Source organism: Medicago sativa, chromosome 5, assembly GCF_051527215.1.
Source record: "Medicago sativa cultivar Bolivia chromosome 5, Bolivia_mono, whole genome shotgun sequence".
NCBI lineage: Eukaryota > Viridiplantae > Streptophyta > Magnoliopsida > Fabales > Fabaceae > Medicago > Medicago sativa.
The window spans coordinates 29,932,139-29,948,744 of NC_140753.1; the positions used below are offsets into that span (position 1 = coordinate 29,932,139).

Below are 16,606 nucleotides of genomic sequence, written 5' to 3' on the forward strand. Positions count from 1 at the left end.
TGTTTTTCCCAGGTGCTGCTTAATTTAATTTAATTTTCATACATTATTAATGTAAAGAAATTTATGCGAACAAATCACAATTATTCATGTGTGACTTTAAAATTGATTATGCTAAAAATCAAACATTTCTAATAAGTTGAGTGTTATTGTTTTTTAGGGGAATTTGACTGCCATTATTGACTAACGGAATAAAAATTAGAGAGTGATAAATTATTATTTATTAAAGTGGTTATTCATTTATTAAATATGGTTACATAGTTTGCTAGTCTGTTCCATTCCTTAAAAATGATGAAATGATATTTGTATAATTAGTTTTAGATAATTTATAGGACAACCAGTTTTCTCCTCTTTTTAAACAAAAATAATAGAGAGAACACTGGAGAGATAGAGAATAAGAAAACAAAAGCTCATAAATCTTAATCAAGTCCCCTTCAATAAAAAAGATGCATCTTTATCAAGTGAAAGTCCTTAAAAATAGCATCTTTATCAAGATTTCGTTAAAAAAAAAAAAAAAATCATTATCAAGATATTGTCAAAAAAATGTATGATAAGGAGGTCTGGTCATGATTGGATACCGTTTAATAAATACTAACAATAAACATTTGTCATTTTTAAAAAGAAATCAAGATGCAATTGATTTCGGTAGTTAGAAACTTGGTTTTTTTGGTAACCGATGGTTTAAATCTCAGACCTTACATTTATGCATTGTTCCTACCAACTTGAGTAGGTAGAAACTTATTTACTAAGAAATTTAGTTTAGAGAATCCAATTTTTTTTTTACCGTAACCCACTTCTTTTTCTTATAGTAATTCATATAATATGGTTAAAAGAATCATATATGTGATAAACGAATATTTGTTCATCTGGTATAGATTTTTTTTTTTTTTTTGAAGAAATTCATATGTGGTATAGATGTTGCTCATATTCTATAAGGATGTAAGTTTAAATTCTGCTATTACTTATATAAAAACCTCATTCGTGAATGAAATGTAAATATTTCTTTTTAATTGGATATCTTTTGAGTGTAAACATTTGATTAATTCTTGGAATCGGATATAATAACAATGAATGACAAAAATGATGAAAATATTTTTATAATTTTTTTTTTAAAACTTATTATGGATTTGGATTTGAATTTTTAAAGTGACTAAAATGTAAAGCAAAAAACATCAAAGATCGTAATTTTTAATAAACTCTGAATTTGTTAAGAGATTTTTTTTTTTTTGTGGTGAACGGGGTTCTTGCATATATTATGTATTGTCTGTACCAATTGAGTTAAACTTACGGGGATGAATTTGTTAAGCGGTATAACGTATGTACAATATTAACTTCTTCTGATGTGTTAATTAATGATAGAAATTATTCACGTCACACTTTAAATGATTATTTTAATTTAGAAGAATAGTTGACTCAATTCATATAATTTATAAAAACTTCCTAAAAAATTATTTATAGAGAAAGTAAAATTCTTATAGTTTTTTAAACAAAAATTCTCAAAATAAATAAATTAATAGTCATATTAACCAATATCTCCGGAGCACTCGTTAAGAAAGCACAAAATAGAAACTTTTACTTGAAAATAAAAAAAATTGACTTTTAAAAAGTTGAACATAACACTTTTTAACTTCCTATGTAAACTTTCTATATTAATCTCCTTAATTAATGTTCTGAGACACCGGTTAACCTTACGCATAAATTAATAGTGCAGGGTAGTTTTGAATTTAAAGATTGAGTTAAACACGTCTCTATTATCATTTGTTTTACTTTTCTTGTTTGTCTCTCAGTGGCCAGTGCAGCTTTGAGTCTGCGTTCTTAAAACGCTACAACCACAAACCACCACGTGGAACTCCTGTCGGAGAACCAGATTTCAACACCTTCTTTTCTCTGCTCACTCTTTTTCCTAATTTATAATTGTATTACTACCTCCGTTCCTTTTTAACTATCACTTTTTAACATTTTACACAAACCAAGATACTTAATAAATGTTGTTTTTTCTTATACAATAATTTATACTTTTACTATAATAGTCTTAATCATTTAATATCTTATTTCATATATTTCTCTCTCCGCAATAAATAACTAAGGGTAATGTTGGTAAAACAACATTTATTGTTGCATTGAACTTTGAAAGTGACAGTTAAATAGGAACAAAAAATTTCTCCAAAAGTGACACTTAAAAAGGAACGGAGGGAGTATTATTATTTGGACATAAGTGTAATTCAAATAAAAAATGTAATCAGATTCAGCTGGAGTGTTAGATCTCATGAATTTCTTTTTGAGCAAACATTAGATTATGGATCATTTTGACATTATGAATATAACATTAGAGTGCATAAAATTGGTTACACTGAGATTATTATTTGATTATAAGATTGTTTGTAAGGCCTAAATCAACTGTCAATGTTGATATTGTTAGGTTAGGCACAATCATTCAGTTCAAACATAGATCATCGTCATTGTTCATGTAAGTTTCATGTAATGTTTGTCACTTTGTCTATAGACAACGAAAAAACGGTTCTAACTCATAAAACTTGTTTGAGCTACTAATTAATTTAAAATGTATGAGGTCAATGAAAGTTAATTTTATGGACAAAACTTACGACAATTTTCTTTTCTTAAGATTGTGTAATTTTGGCTTTAGCAACAAAATATGATTAGTTTAGATTATTATGGGTGAAAAGTGAAATATGCATTGTTTAGTGTAGACTTTGTATTTGCTAACACAAAAGGTGTAGACAGTGTATTTTGTACAATCTAATGGAAATGTATACAATGGAAATGTATGCAATGGAAATTTTTTGTTTAGATTTATTTTTAATTCTATTCCCATCACATTATTCTACACCATAGCAAATCTCGTTAATTTTTCAACTACTTACTAACCATTTTTGTTGTTTGGTATGATGAGTAGCTGTTTACTATTGATCTCAAATGCTCCAAAAACATAATCTGTATCTATATGCATAAAAGGAACACAAAAACCCTAGCCAATCCAAACAATGGCCATGTGCTTCATGAAGGGAAACAAACACAAATGGAAATGAACAAATGGACAGAGAAGAAAAGGAGAATGGCAACATAATCAACTTGTAAAGGAAGATCAATAGGTCAAAGGTGAAATCACAATGATGATAAACATGTCATTGATAAAATTCAATAAATTCTATTCCAAGAACTTAAGAGGAGACAATAAGCTCTAATTCTTGAGAAGTATCATTAATTCAAAGCTTAGAGACAAATGGAGTCACAAAACTTATAAGTCTTCTCTATTTCCTCAAATGGGCTATACTAGGTTCCAATTAATAGGCACACACATGGACTTGCATCAAATTCCTAAATTAAGTACATGTCATCAACTAAAAGCAAACAAGGTGAACACTCTCATACCCTAGAGTTTTGTTAGGTACATGTCCATCATCCAATCTGTTAATTCTATACCATTTTTAAATTTGCATACAAGATATTGTACACATAGACAACTAGAATAAACGAAGCCTTCTCTTCAAGCCTTCTTTTTCCTAAACCTTGTCAAAGGTCCTTCCAATCTTTTAAAGTCATACTATAGTCACCTTTAGATGCTTCCTTGAAGTCCTCATCAAATCTTCACCCATAAAAAGAAGAAACTACGATTGAGATTACTATAAAACCCAAAAACAACTGAAGTTGAGAATTCCATTTCAATGGAACAAGTAAATAGCAAAGATTAACCACTTGTGTGGTTATAGTTACTTTTGGCAAGCATATCACCAGTGTTTAAGTTTTCCTTCGAGCAGAACTTGATCCGATATCAATGTTGTCCACTTTATGTATAAACACTTGAGGAGGCTCTACTCTGTAAGTTACAAAATAAAGGTTCGACTCAACCAGAAAACTTTCTTAAACTTCATGGTTCATGCAAATAAAAAAGTATAAGAATTACTCACATTTCTTTTGCTTCTTGGTAAGTATAACTTGATGCTACAGCTAGAAGCTGTCCCGAATGGTTGTAAGACAAGGATGCAACACTATTTGAGTACCTGGGAAACTGAAATTGAGAAAAAAAAGATGGTAGCAAAGCAAGAAAAGTGATGAGTTGATTACAAAGTACAAACATCATTATTAATAACTAAACACAAATGAAACATGGTAGGCAAATACCTCAATTAGTCTTTTCCTACTTCTAGCATCCCATATGGTAGCATAACCTTCGTTATCACCAGTGACAAATGCACCAGACATACTAATAGAAATTATATGAATCAAATTTCCAAGTTTTATAATTTATAATAATTTAAATGGCAACTTTGATAAGATGAAACATACAGTGGACTAAATGCAATGTCGTTCACAGATGCCAAATGATGCTGACCATCCTTTGATTTTGGATGACACCGGAACGTATATCTGTCAGAGTTTGATATAGCAAATTATTAGAACATGTGGCTGTTCTTAACGAGAATTTGCAAACTTCCAACATAAAATATTTTGATTCAAGTTAAAAACAAATTTAGTTTTGAGAGGATACTTATTTGAACTTCAATACTTTAAAACTATAACAAAGAATGAATGAAGTGAATATAAAATGCAATTGACTTGTCAGAGAAAATCAGTCTAGGGCTAAAAATAAACACATACACACACGTTGATAGTTTTGTAATTATGATAAATTACTAATAAATGCAACTGGCTAGGTATGCCTAATAATTATATTTGAGACCAGAGCATGGTTTATAGGTCACATAAAACAAACAAAAAAAACCTTTCTCGTGTCTTTAATCCATAATTTAAAATTATTAACAAAACCATGCTTTGTGTGTGCAATAGGCCTTGTATGTTGTGCATTTGAAAATCAACAGCATAACATACATTGTGCCGCTGTTTAACAAAATAGTAGATAGAATTCTAAGACAAAACCCTTGAGTCAACAAGATCCTTGACATTCAGCAAGTGATCAAGTTCTTTTGTGGGCAACAACAGGAAAAAGGGAAAAAGGAGAGGCAAATATAATGCACCTAATTTTTTGGGAAGAGGGAGAGAGGTTGTGTTAAATATGCATACGTAACATGGAAACAGACCCAATGTCATTCGAATTTGATGAATTAGAAACCTGCAACGCAACCCGTCCATCCACTGATCCAACTGCAAATCCTGCAAGAAAATCAGACTTAGAAATTGCCTGAATCCCTGAACTCAGACTTGGTGTCTATGAACAAAACGATTAGTAATTTTAAATATCCCACGTAGTATCGGGAAACCCAAGTAACTAAAAATAAGATAAGACTTTGAAAAAGTTCTCAAGGTGGTTTAGAAAGAATAAAAGCAATGCTATTTGCATAGTTTTTAGAATGTAGTTAACTGGTCAATGTAGCTGTATGTTTCAAGTTTCAACTATCACAAAAGCTTAAGCTGTTAGTTAAAACACATTAGTGATCTATATAAAACTTTCTAACACGCCTCCATATGCAAGAGCGTTTTATATTTGAACTGTAGACCATACTTTTTTGTTAGAAGAATCGGATAAACTCTAGACCTTGTGAAGCTTATAAATCCATCTTGTGGCCCAATATTAGGTTAAGAATAGGCTCTTTAGAATTGAGAGTTCAGGGCTTAACTTAACCCCAAAAACTAGCTAAAGGAGGGAGGGGGTTGCCAAATCTTAATAGCAACATGTTCCAAGGTTGACAAAATAAAATAAGACAGATTTGATGGTACATACCTTCTGCATAAGGAATTGAACGGACGCATCTTAATTGTGTACCATTGCAAGGCTCCATTGACAGGTTTGGTTTGTCGAAGTTGCGTAAATCATAAACATGGACAGATGCTCCAATGCCTACAGTAACCTTAAACCCCGAGACAGACATGGAGTCAATCTCTGCATCTAGACTCATCGACAACGAAAAAGCTTTCTTTGTACGAATGTCCCATGATAATAACTTCTTGTCAAATCCAGAAGTAATTAACAGACCTGCAACAATCATGATCATAATATGAACTTTACAGGGACATAATAAAACATGGCCTTGATATACCTTTCATTTGCCTAAAACCAACATGAACATCCAAACAATTTTTATTTTTATATACTTTTAAGAATATGATTTGGAATGAAACATTATAAGACAAAATGACATGTAATGTATAATTACAACTGGAAAAAAGTGCATTAGTACAATAGAAATACAAATATACTACATTTATGATATGGCAAGTGGAATCATTTATTAAACCAGAGCTTTGAGTTGCAATTTTCCTTTTTATTTCATTTGTGCTCCCTATTCAGAATTTATTAATCATCGTGTTTTTAAAATATATCCCAAAGCTTGAGAAGTAGTCAAATGTTTATGCTAAAGCTTAACTTCTCAAATTAACATCTAAAATGTATCAAGTTATCCATGAAAATTGAAAAATGGAAGAAACCATGCAGAGAAGGAATTATCTTGTGTGGATAAGAGTAGTAGGAAAGATAGGAAGAGCAGAGGAATCACGTATATGAATTGCCAATATATCCTTTCAATATCATATTAACAAATACAAAACAAAACATTAACCAAAGCATTTCCCACTAGCAGGGGTTGACTCCTATCCAACCACAAATCAAGACCAATAATAGATCACTTAAATATTAATCTTTCTTAATAGCTTGACCTATATTTTTTCTTGGTTTTCCTCTACCGCTAGTTATGGAATTGTCCTTCATAGTTCATATGGTCTACTCTGCTTATCAGTGCTTCTACACAAGTCTTCTCTACACATCTCAAACCCCTTTAAGACAAGACTCTACCATCTTTTCTATAATGGGATCTACCCTAACATTCTCTCTAATGATTGTTTTTATAATCATATTGCATCTTCTGTGTCCATTCATCCAACAAATGGAACAAATAAAAACAAGGAGCAAGGATTAGAAAAGTAACTTACATGTTTCATTGGAATATCCAATACATGTTGCCATGTCATCGTGACTACCCATTGAATCAACAATTCCAGAATGCAAGTCATACCTATAAATTTCAGCTTAACAGGAGTCAAAAACAAACTAAAGAAACTGCAAAACATGCATCATGATCATAGGTGAAACATAAGAAAGCCAAATGCCTGATTTTGAAGGCTACCACTTATAGACCAACATGGATTTTATCAATGCTAGGTGTCAGCAACCAACAACTCAACAAGATGGAGTATGATACATCATACATGGTATGCACCGTCAGTGTAAAACTGGTTTACACCGATAATGCATGTCTTTTAAACTCAAATTTGAAAATGAAAATATATTATAAAAGAATGTATAATGTGTACAACCTCCGCAGGGTTGGATTTGGAATTAGACTCTTAACAAATAGTCATTAATGTCGGTTTAATGAACGATAATTTCTCCCTCAATTTAAATATGGTTATAACATAGATTTGCTTGCCCCTTTCAACGAAAATTGCCCATTTCAGCAAAATAAATGTCATAATAAATAAATAAATAAATAACAAGAAAGAGAGAGAGAGAAAGATGAAAACCTTCGAATGAATCCATCAGAAGCAACAGAGAAAGCAACGGAATCATCCTCAGAGAAACAACAATCAAGAAGAGAAGCTTCTGAATTAGCTTCTAATCTAACCACAGAAGCGTCGAAATCGTATAAACGAAGATTCTGAAAAACCAAAACACAAAATCGATTCAATTCAGTAAAATGAGAATTAAAAAACTCAAATTAACCACACAAGAAAAACGAAACTTACAGTGTCCCAAGATGAAATGAGAAGGTTGTTAGAATTAGGCCCAAATTGAATTCTGGAAATTGCGTCACTGATTGGAATCAACAATTTCTTTGATTTCGATGAGCTATTTTCTGCGTTCATTGTTTTGTTGCAGTGAACAATGTTGTTGTGATTTGAATTTGAAACAATGTGGTTCTTCGCGGTTTGTGTTTGTTTTTATTGTGTTTTGTATATGGAAGTTTTATTTTATGAGAGGATAATTAAGTTTGTGTTGTACGGATAATAACATGTGGATCCGTGGCGCAATGGTAGCGCGTCTGACTTCAGATCAGAAGGTTGCGTGTTCGATTCACGTCGGGTTCAATTCCCTTGAACGGCCACATTCATTTTTTTTTAATTTCTTCGATTTTAGTTAGTTTTACGTGTTAGCCCACGATTTCTCCACTAACCTTAATTCTGAGGAGAAATACCGCAAAATAGGAATAATATTTTTGTAGCATGTATTATGCATACCCTCTTCTTGTAAGAAGATATTAAAAAAATATATTATCTTTTCAAACTCTACCGAGTTTTCAAAAAAGAAAAAAAAAGTCTCAGGTTACAAAAAAAAGTATAATGAAAATTTGTCTTTCTTCAATACATTGAAATAGCTTACCCCTCGTGAAGATACTACAATACACTTAAGTTCACTGATAATCTAACTTGCATGGTGAGAATATAAAAGTTATATAATCAAGGGTTAATTAAGTAAATAGTCCCTATAAATATTCAGAATTTTGTTTTTAGTCCCTACAAAATAAAATCACACTTTTTAGTCCCTATAAAATTTTCCATCAACATTTTTAGTCCCTATAAAATTTTCCAACAGAATTTTTAGTCCCTAAAATGCTTAAGAAAAATGTCACAGGGACTAAAAAGTGTGATTTTATTTTGTAGGGACTAAAAACAAAACTGTGAATATTTATAGGGACTAAAAACTTAATTAACCCTATAATCAATATGTAAGATTTAGACTGTCTCTTACAGTTCTCTATGTTTTTTCCTATGTTTCTTCATCCACCCCATTATACTTTCGTTGATCTTCTATTTAATTTCCACGTTCATGAGCCCCAATTATTCTTTCTGACATATTTGTTACTACTTTGCAACATATCTTCTTGTCTTGCTTTGTAAATTAATGTTTCCATATTCAGTTATACACATAGTTTAAAGTGATCGTTCTGTTAAGACGCGCCCATTCTGAACGAATTGATATAGATACGACATATAAAGCTTTTCTTCTCAGCTCTTCAATTTTTCTTTCATAAAGGCGAATATAGATCACATGGCTACTGAGCTTGTTTATTTTTTTGCTCCTTTCGAATGTCGGTGCAAGATTCGAAGAGTTCAGCAAGGTCTGAGAGCAAACTTGCAACCAACTGACCTCTCAGGAAACCGCTGTAAGATACAAGGTATGGTAATGTTACTTAAGGAATGTCAAGGTCTTTGCAGTTGTTTGCTTAACCCAAACAAGAAGATTAAGCACATAGATTCTTCTTGGTTTCAGTGGAGCATCAATGGCTTCGGCTAGCTAGGGAGAATCCATGATTTTATTCTAACTAATATGCTCAGGCTTAAACTATCAGCTCCCTTACAATGGCCAGTGAGAATCAACTAAAAACTCCATTTATAATAATGATTCATACAACAAACAACAAAATCCTATCACAAAGTTAAAAACAGTGCATCAAACCAAACTAACAGATAAAAGGTGTTACAAAATTTCTCATTAAAATCGAGTCACCCACCCTAACGGAAGCTTCAATTTGCAAATATATATACAGCACTCCAAATTGGCTTCATCGGTAAGGGTTTCAAACACTGCCTTCTGGCAAAGAAGTCAACATTCAAGACCTTTTATTTCAAAATCAAGACATTTCATCCGGAACATAGAAATCAAATCTAACATCGACAGAACCTGAAATATCTCCAGTGTCCTTATACTCAATATTTGTTATTGTCCCAGTTTCATCCACCACTTGATATTCTGGTTTAACCCGCCGTACGGGAACTGTAACAGAGTAAATGGTTCCAATATCTGTATCTGCAGAGACACTCAACTGAACTTTATCTTGTGATTCTATTTCCACAAAATCTGATAGAGCACGCACAATGTTGCTAACTATTTTTTGCTTTGCCTCATCACTTACTTCACATCGATCAGAGAACAAAATCATCTTCAGACGTTGCTTGGCAATCCTAGCAACGGAGCTTTTCTTAGACACTGCTGATGGGAAAACTATCTTCCAAGCCAAATTTAAACGCTCAAAGAAACTCATATTAACAGCATCAAGGAGAAAGTTCTCAGCTTCTTGGTTAACTGACTTTGATGAAAAATTAGAACCTCCAAGGACTGCAAAAACAGGCTTGTGATAGCCACGCATATTGCTTCGTACAGTTGTCATGGTGGAACGTTTTGGGGTGAATCCAGATATGCAGGACCCTCCATTTAAGAAACAATGAAAATCGACCTGTTAGACAGAACAATTAAGATTAACTAGGCATTTTCAACATTTTGTAAATCTTGTAAGGATTTTAAGTAAATTTTAGCATCTATCAAAAATGTAACATTTAAGAAGTCCAGCCACAAGCATCTAAATTAAATATCTCAACGATAAATATGATTAAAGAGCATTTTATAGAACTTTTTCCCCTATACTGAATATCAAAAAGGCAAACAGATGTATCACATCCTATTTTAGCAACCGATCAACATAGAATGGAAAAATGGTACATATATATTTTCTCCAATTTCTCTAAGGCGGGGAACTTTATAACAATAGATAACACATATTTCCAATCAAATGGAATAAAGTGGAAAAACAATTATGCACTCCACTGATACTTTGTTTTAGAGGGGCATGAAGTAGAGTTGCAAATCACCCCCCCCCCCCCCCCCCCCCAAAATAAAATATGACATGTTTGACTATTTCGCACAAATCAACAAAATGTATAAATCAAAGACAAAGAATAGTACTTTTACTGTATTATCCTTATTGAATTCAGAGTGGTATATTTATTTAATATTAATTTGTACAAATGCAAAAATATAATTAATGCGACATTCATAATTGAAAGTGTCAATTATTTTAGGACAATCTTTGAAACAAACTTATTCTGGGACAAATTTCTTTTGCAAATAGGCCGATTATTAATGGACATAGTGAGTAATGAATTGTGGTAAATCAACAATCCTATAGAGTTTAGACAATAACATAACATCTCATCAAAACTATGAGACCTCATTCCCCTTCATTTTTATTACTCAAACATGTGATATAATTTTCAAGGACTTCTATCATCCGAAAATACATCTATAACAAAGAGCACCACCGTTTTAGTACAAGTTTGGATTGATAGTGAGTTTAACAGAATAACAATCCGCTACCAAAATTTTAACAAAAACTACACTTTGGAGTTTCAACAAAATCACAGTCCCGCAATAATTTCTTCAAACTCACCATAAATATAAGCTTAAAACATGGTTTAATTAGCAACATTTATCCAAAATTTCAATTACTGTAGTCACAATTTAAAACATAATTAAGCACAAATACTCCTTGGATTAGGCTGTCCGGTGTCCGATACGTATTGAGTCTGACACTGACACCAACACATATAAATTATGTCATTTTCTCACATTATTATCGGTGTTGACATTCTGGTGTCTGGTGTCTAAGTTGTTGCTTCATAGAATATCATGCTAATTGCCAAACCAAACTAAATACATACATAAATTCCAACATTTCTGAACTTGAAATTAAAGTAAAAGAGTCACATTTTCTTCATCGACACCATTATTAAAACAACAGTAACAAAATTAATTTTTCTATTTCACATTCTTCATAATAAATACTAAACAGTAAAAATCGAAAACAGCACCGTTAATTTGCAAGAGAAAATACATGCTTGAGTTAAAAATTAAAATTGAAACCCTAATTAGAGAAAAAAGAAAAGGAACGATACCTTTGGTGGAAGAAAAGATGTGGTTGGAAGGAGAGGATGTGAGCGATGGAGTGGAAGAGTTGCAGTGACTCTAATGTCGCCGGAAATCGCCATTGTTGATAGCTTCGTATTTCCCAACGGATTTTCAGTGCTTCTGTTCACTGTTGCAGGTAGTGTACCCTATTTGCCCCTCAATCACCACTTCAGTACGTCGTCGTTTTACCGTTTTCCAAAAGATTTGGACACTGACCTTTAAGGGGTATTCATAACCGAATCAATCAAAAAGAAAAACCGCAAACCGAACCAATTCAAACTGAAACCGTAAAAAACCGTATTTAGTTCGGATGTATTCAAATAATTTTTTTACTCAACTGCATGATTTGGTTCGGTTTGCAGTTTTTATTTTACCATCCCAACCAAACCAAACCAAATTGCAATATAAGAAAAACATTAATTAAATATATATCATCTAGATAATACTCATAGAAATTCAATGGAGTGCATAGTTTGTGTGTGTCTGATTTGATAGCTGACGAGGAACGAGTTTGGTACATTGATAAGATTAAATCTTTGTTTTCAAATGATATGGTGCAAGCTATTCTCGACACACCGTTGTTTGCGGAAGTTCAGAATGATAGAATAGCGTGGATGATGGAACGCAACAGGAGGTATACTGTTAAGACTGGTTATAGACTGGTTATGATGGAGTTGCTACACACTGATCGGTTTCAAGTTGAAGGAGAGTAACATAGAATCTGGAAGGTGAATTCCCCTCATAAAACACGTAATTTATTATGGAGGATTTGCATGGGGTGTGTTCAGACGCGTCTCCGACTACAATCACGACATGTACAATGTGAGGTGATTTGTCCCTGGTGTGATACAGTTGTTGAGGATGATTGACATGTTTTTGTGGGTTGTACGGTGGCGCGTGAGAGTTGGTATTGGGCAGGGCTTTCAACTGTGCTGCAAACGTGAGTTGGAACTAGAGTAGTTTGGAAAATTTTGTTTTTGACATATGTTGTTCAGAAAGCCGTGACATTGCTGGTCGGATGGCGTTACTTCTTTGTCAAATTTGGGATGCACGTAATGATGTCATTTGGAATGACGATCATCATACTTCAACAAGCATTGGTAGGATAACATTAGATGCATGTCAGCAATGGCAAGAGGTTCATAAACAGCCTTCACCACCAGTTGTGCAACACAGGCAGAATAGAGTGCAAGGTAACAGTTTAGTTTAGGAAAAATCGCGCGAGACGTGGTTGAAGTGCAATGTGGATGCCGCATTCCATGATCGGAACCGTATTACATCTTTTGCGTGTTGTGTTAGAGACTCTCGTGGGCAATTTATTCGGGCTCAAACGAAATGGCAGCGGGCAAATATAACAGTTTTGGAGGGGGAGGCAGTAGCCTTACTCGATGTCATTCACTTTGCTGATGCGAACAGATGGGACCGTGTTGTCTTCGAGTCCGACTCAGCTACTCTTTTATTTTTGTGGTGACCGACTCAGCTACTCTAGTGCAAGCTCTATCGTCTCCTGGCCATGGTGATTCGGAATTCTGTGTTATTGTTTCTAGTTTTATTTATCAGTTATCTTTACATTCCAAGTTTGAGGTGAAGTTTGTTAGGAGACAAGCGAACATGGTTGCTCATGCTTTAGTTAGGGTGCCCTGTTCTTGTGCTAGTCACCGTATTTTTTATTCTTATCCTTCTTGTATTGAACATTGGTTGATTAATAATATTAGTTAACTTTGCTTTAGTAAAAAAAAATTGACATATGTTTTTTCTCTTGTTAATTTTCTTCTTTGCTTTTTCTATCAAAAATGTATTTATGTGCTACTTGAACTCTTATAGAATGTAAAATTTTAGTCTTTTGTATTTCTTACAAAATATGATTACTTTTTGTCCACATTTTAATTTGGTCTACGTAGTTGAGATCATTGATGGATGGAAATAAAATTGTAATATTGGATGAAATATAAAACATTGTTAAAATATGTTGTGTTTTAACTTATTAATTTGATTTTAACGTTGAAAAAAATTATGGTAAAAAAAAACCGCACCAACCGATCCAATCCAAACCGCATTGGTTTGGTTTGGTTTGGTTCAGATTTTATTTTAAAAGTCAACCGAACCAAACCAAACCGCATATTCATTTATCTTGTGGTTCGGATGACTTTTAATCTCAAAATCGAACTAAACTGCACCGCGAACACCCATACTCACACTTACAAAAAAAATTAAAAAATAAAATAAAGATTAAAGAATACGGTGAACTTTAAAGTGGATGACTCAACTAAGTCCCTCACATGTGTACTACATACTTTATCCATTGGATTAAATAAGTCCAAATGATTGTATTGCTCATATAGATGGCAATAAGTAGAGGGATGGCAACGAGTACTTCATGGGTAGGGTACTATAGTTAGGGGTGTACGTGTGTCGATTTGGGTTGGGTTTGATCAAACCCAAGACCCGAACCATGTAAGGTACTCCGGTTTGAGTGAGGTAAAATAATCATCTGTTATACTATTGGGTTGGTTTGGGCAAACCCACTAATTTTTTTGTTTGGATTGGGTTGGGCAATGGGTTACCAAAATTATTTTTCTTATTTTTTTGTTAATATTAAATGACTAAACGACGAGTCCTCATATTTTTTTCATCAAAAGTACTCAACTTTTTTATTTTCTAAAAAAATTGTATTACTTATTTTCAATATATTTTAGCGTTAAAAAATAATAAATAATAATATCAAATAATGAATTTCATCGTAAAATACTTTCAACAAGTTAAAGTTGCATAACATAAAATTGCACTGGCATTAAAACAACAAAAAAGTGCAACATCCGAATTTGTAACTCTAGCATGTTTTGATTTTCAATATAGGGAATGTTTTTCGTCAATTTTGAAAATTAGACTTGATTTATGACAAAAATCTTTGACTATTACTTTTCCCACCCTATGTCATACTCACGCGCACTGCAAAAATGACCAACATGCCGTTCGGATTACATAATCCGGAAAAATACGAAATGCATTCTGGATTACGTAATTCGGACAACTTCGATATATAAAAGGAAGTTCACCCCTCCCATTTTACAGTTTCACTTTTCACTTTCTCTCCCTAGTACAAAACTCTAACGTCCCACAAGGCGCTTGCAAGAGAAAAAGACCTCAAAGCTTCAAAAGAACAAATCCTAAAAATTAGAGATGTGGTGGGAATAGAAGGTACATATGAAAAATGTTCAAAAGGTCTTACCTTTAGATCACACGACAATAGGAGGAAGAAAATAAACTTAGGAAATGATATGATGGATTATAGTGATGATGATAGAGATGTGATAGTAATGGCAGTAGAGCGATGGTTCTATAATAGCTAGATTAAAATTATTACCCCCTTAAAAATAGTTTCGTCCTCGAAACTAGAATGTTTCAAAATGATTAACGTAGAGTTCCTTAGTTTAAATAAGATTATAGGATAATAGAATCATTCTCTAAAGAATGAAGATAAAATATTCTTTATCATAGATAAAATAAAATATTTACATACATGTTACGGTAAAATTCCCAAGTCTTATAATTTATCCACCTAAAAATAGTTTCGTCCTCGAAACTAAACAATATCATAAGATTAGGATAGAGCTTTGTCTTGGATACCAAAGTTGTTCTACTTTTTTTCAGAGCATAGTCTTTTAGTGCCAGAATGTTGACTTTAGAGTTAGAATTTAATTCTTTTGTCCAGCACAGTAAAATAAACTTTAGAGTACCAAATGGTTCTTTTATAAATTTTTATCATCAAAACTTGAGTTATTGTTCTAAAACGCATCTTGTTTCAACACTAGCCGCTTGTAACGTTCATTTGGAATTCATGTACAATATTAACGAGTGGGAGGGTTCAAACCACAATTCCAAACTACTAAGTAACCCGAGGTAAATCATTAATTTTTAAATCATATGTTTTTAAATCATTAATTTCTTCATCCATCTTCGGCCAAGCTTGAGTGGGCAACCATTATTTGGTGTCCTTGCATCCCGTCGTCCCATTCGTTTGTTATTTGGCGTCTGATGTTGTCCAAGCTTCCCACGGATGAGAACTTGCAATTGCGTGGTTGTACTATGGTTTCTATTTGTGTTCTTTGTTGCAAACTGGCCGAGACTTCATCACATTTATTCCTGAATTGTGATTTTGCGGTGGCTATTTGGTGGTGGCTTGGTGTGAAGTTGAACCGCATTGTATCTTTGAGTTCGATTGCCTCTCTATTGGATTATATCCCGACGCGATGCAGCTCTCAGGTGCGGGGTGTTTTTGTGGCTGCTATTGTTCATGTTGTGCATTCCATTTGGCTGGCTCGGAATGCTATTTGGTTCAACTCGACTGTTGTTTCTCTTCATGCTACTATATCAAAAATTATATCCTTGGTTGCTATGTTAGGGACCACTTCCAACGATAATTGTTTATCTTTTGACGTTGCTTTGCTGGATAATTTCTTGATCCCTTCTTCTTACTGGCGTGTCAAAGAGATTATTCCGGTTGTCTGGAAGACTCCCACCATTACTTGGGTAAAGGCTAACATGAATGGTTCGGTTATTGATATTAATGCTTCTTGTGGTGGAATCTTTCGTGATTTTAGAGGCACCTTTTTAGGTTGTTTTGCCAGTAACCTTGGAAGGGGGTTCTGTTTTTGAGGTGGAGCTTACGGGTTTAATGTTAGCTATGGAATATGCTTCTCGAAACAATTGGACTTGGTTATGGCTTGAAAGTGACCCATCCAGTGCGGTTCAAGCTTTCAAGAATCCCTATATCATTCCTATTCGTCTTCGAAATCGGTGGCATAATTGCTTGAAACATGGTCTGATGGTGATTTGTTCTCATATTTTTCGGGAAGGAAATTGTTGTGCCGACACACTAGCTTCTTTGGGTCATGC

The 16,606-nt window shown here is 33.2% G+C and overlaps 2 protein-coding genes across 2 annotated transcripts; both read right to left on the reverse strand.

Annotated features, from left to right (window-relative positions):
- Positions 1-3,183: 3,183 nt before the first annotated feature.
- LOC146921646 (Transducin/WD40 repeat-like superfamily protein) lies at positions 3,184-8,036 on the reverse strand. Its single transcript, XM_085714984.1, has 10 exons — positions 7,714-8,036; positions 7,492-7,625; positions 6,901-6,983; positions 5,696-5,947; positions 5,055-5,127; positions 4,303-4,383; positions 4,138-4,219; positions 3,924-4,024; positions 3,730-3,832; positions 3,184-3,601 (listed from the first exon to the last, which is right to left on the reverse strand). Exons 1-9 carry the CDS (start codon positions 7,831-7,833, stop codon positions 3,754-3,756), a joined length of 1,005 nt encoding a protein of 334 aa, XP_085571110.1. The 5' UTR covers positions 7,834-8,036; the 3' UTR covers positions 3,184-3,601; positions 3,730-3,753.
- Positions 8,037-9,335: 1,299 nt separating this feature from the next.
- Positions 9,336-12,047, reverse strand: MINE1 (homolog of bacterial MinE 1). Its single transcript, XM_085714980.1, has 2 exons — positions 11,698-12,047; positions 9,336-10,202 (listed from the first exon to the last, which is right to left on the reverse strand). Exons 1-2 carry the CDS (start codon positions 11,788-11,790, stop codon positions 9,600-9,602), a joined length of 696 nt encoding a protein of 231 aa, XP_085571106.1. The 5' UTR covers positions 11,791-12,047; the 3' UTR covers positions 9,336-9,599.
- Between the last annotated feature and the right edge of the window lie 4,559 nt (positions 12,048-16,606).

Bases quoted from the DNA above. Each gene is read 5' to 3' on its own strand.
- LOC146921646 (XM_085714984.1), bottom strand. From the start codon at position 7,833: ATGAACGCAGAAAATAGCTCATCGAAATCAAAGAAATTGTTGATTCCA. The intron at 7,626-7,713 runs GTAAGTTTCGTT...TTGGTTTTTCAG, and splicing joins TCATTTCATCTTGGGACACT to AATCTTCGTTTATACGATTT. The intron at 5,948-6,900 runs GTAAGTTACTTT...TGATTGTTGCAG, and splicing joins TGGATATTCCAATGAAACAT to GTCTGTTAATTACTTCTGGA.
- MINE1 (XM_085714980.1), bottom strand. From the start codon at position 11,790: ATGGCGATTTCCGGCGACATTAGAGTCACTGCAACTCTTCCACTCCAT. The intron at 10,203-11,697 runs GTATCGTTCCTT...TCTGTCTAACAG, and splicing joins CATCTTTTCTTCCACCAAAG to GTCGATTTTCATTGTTTCTT.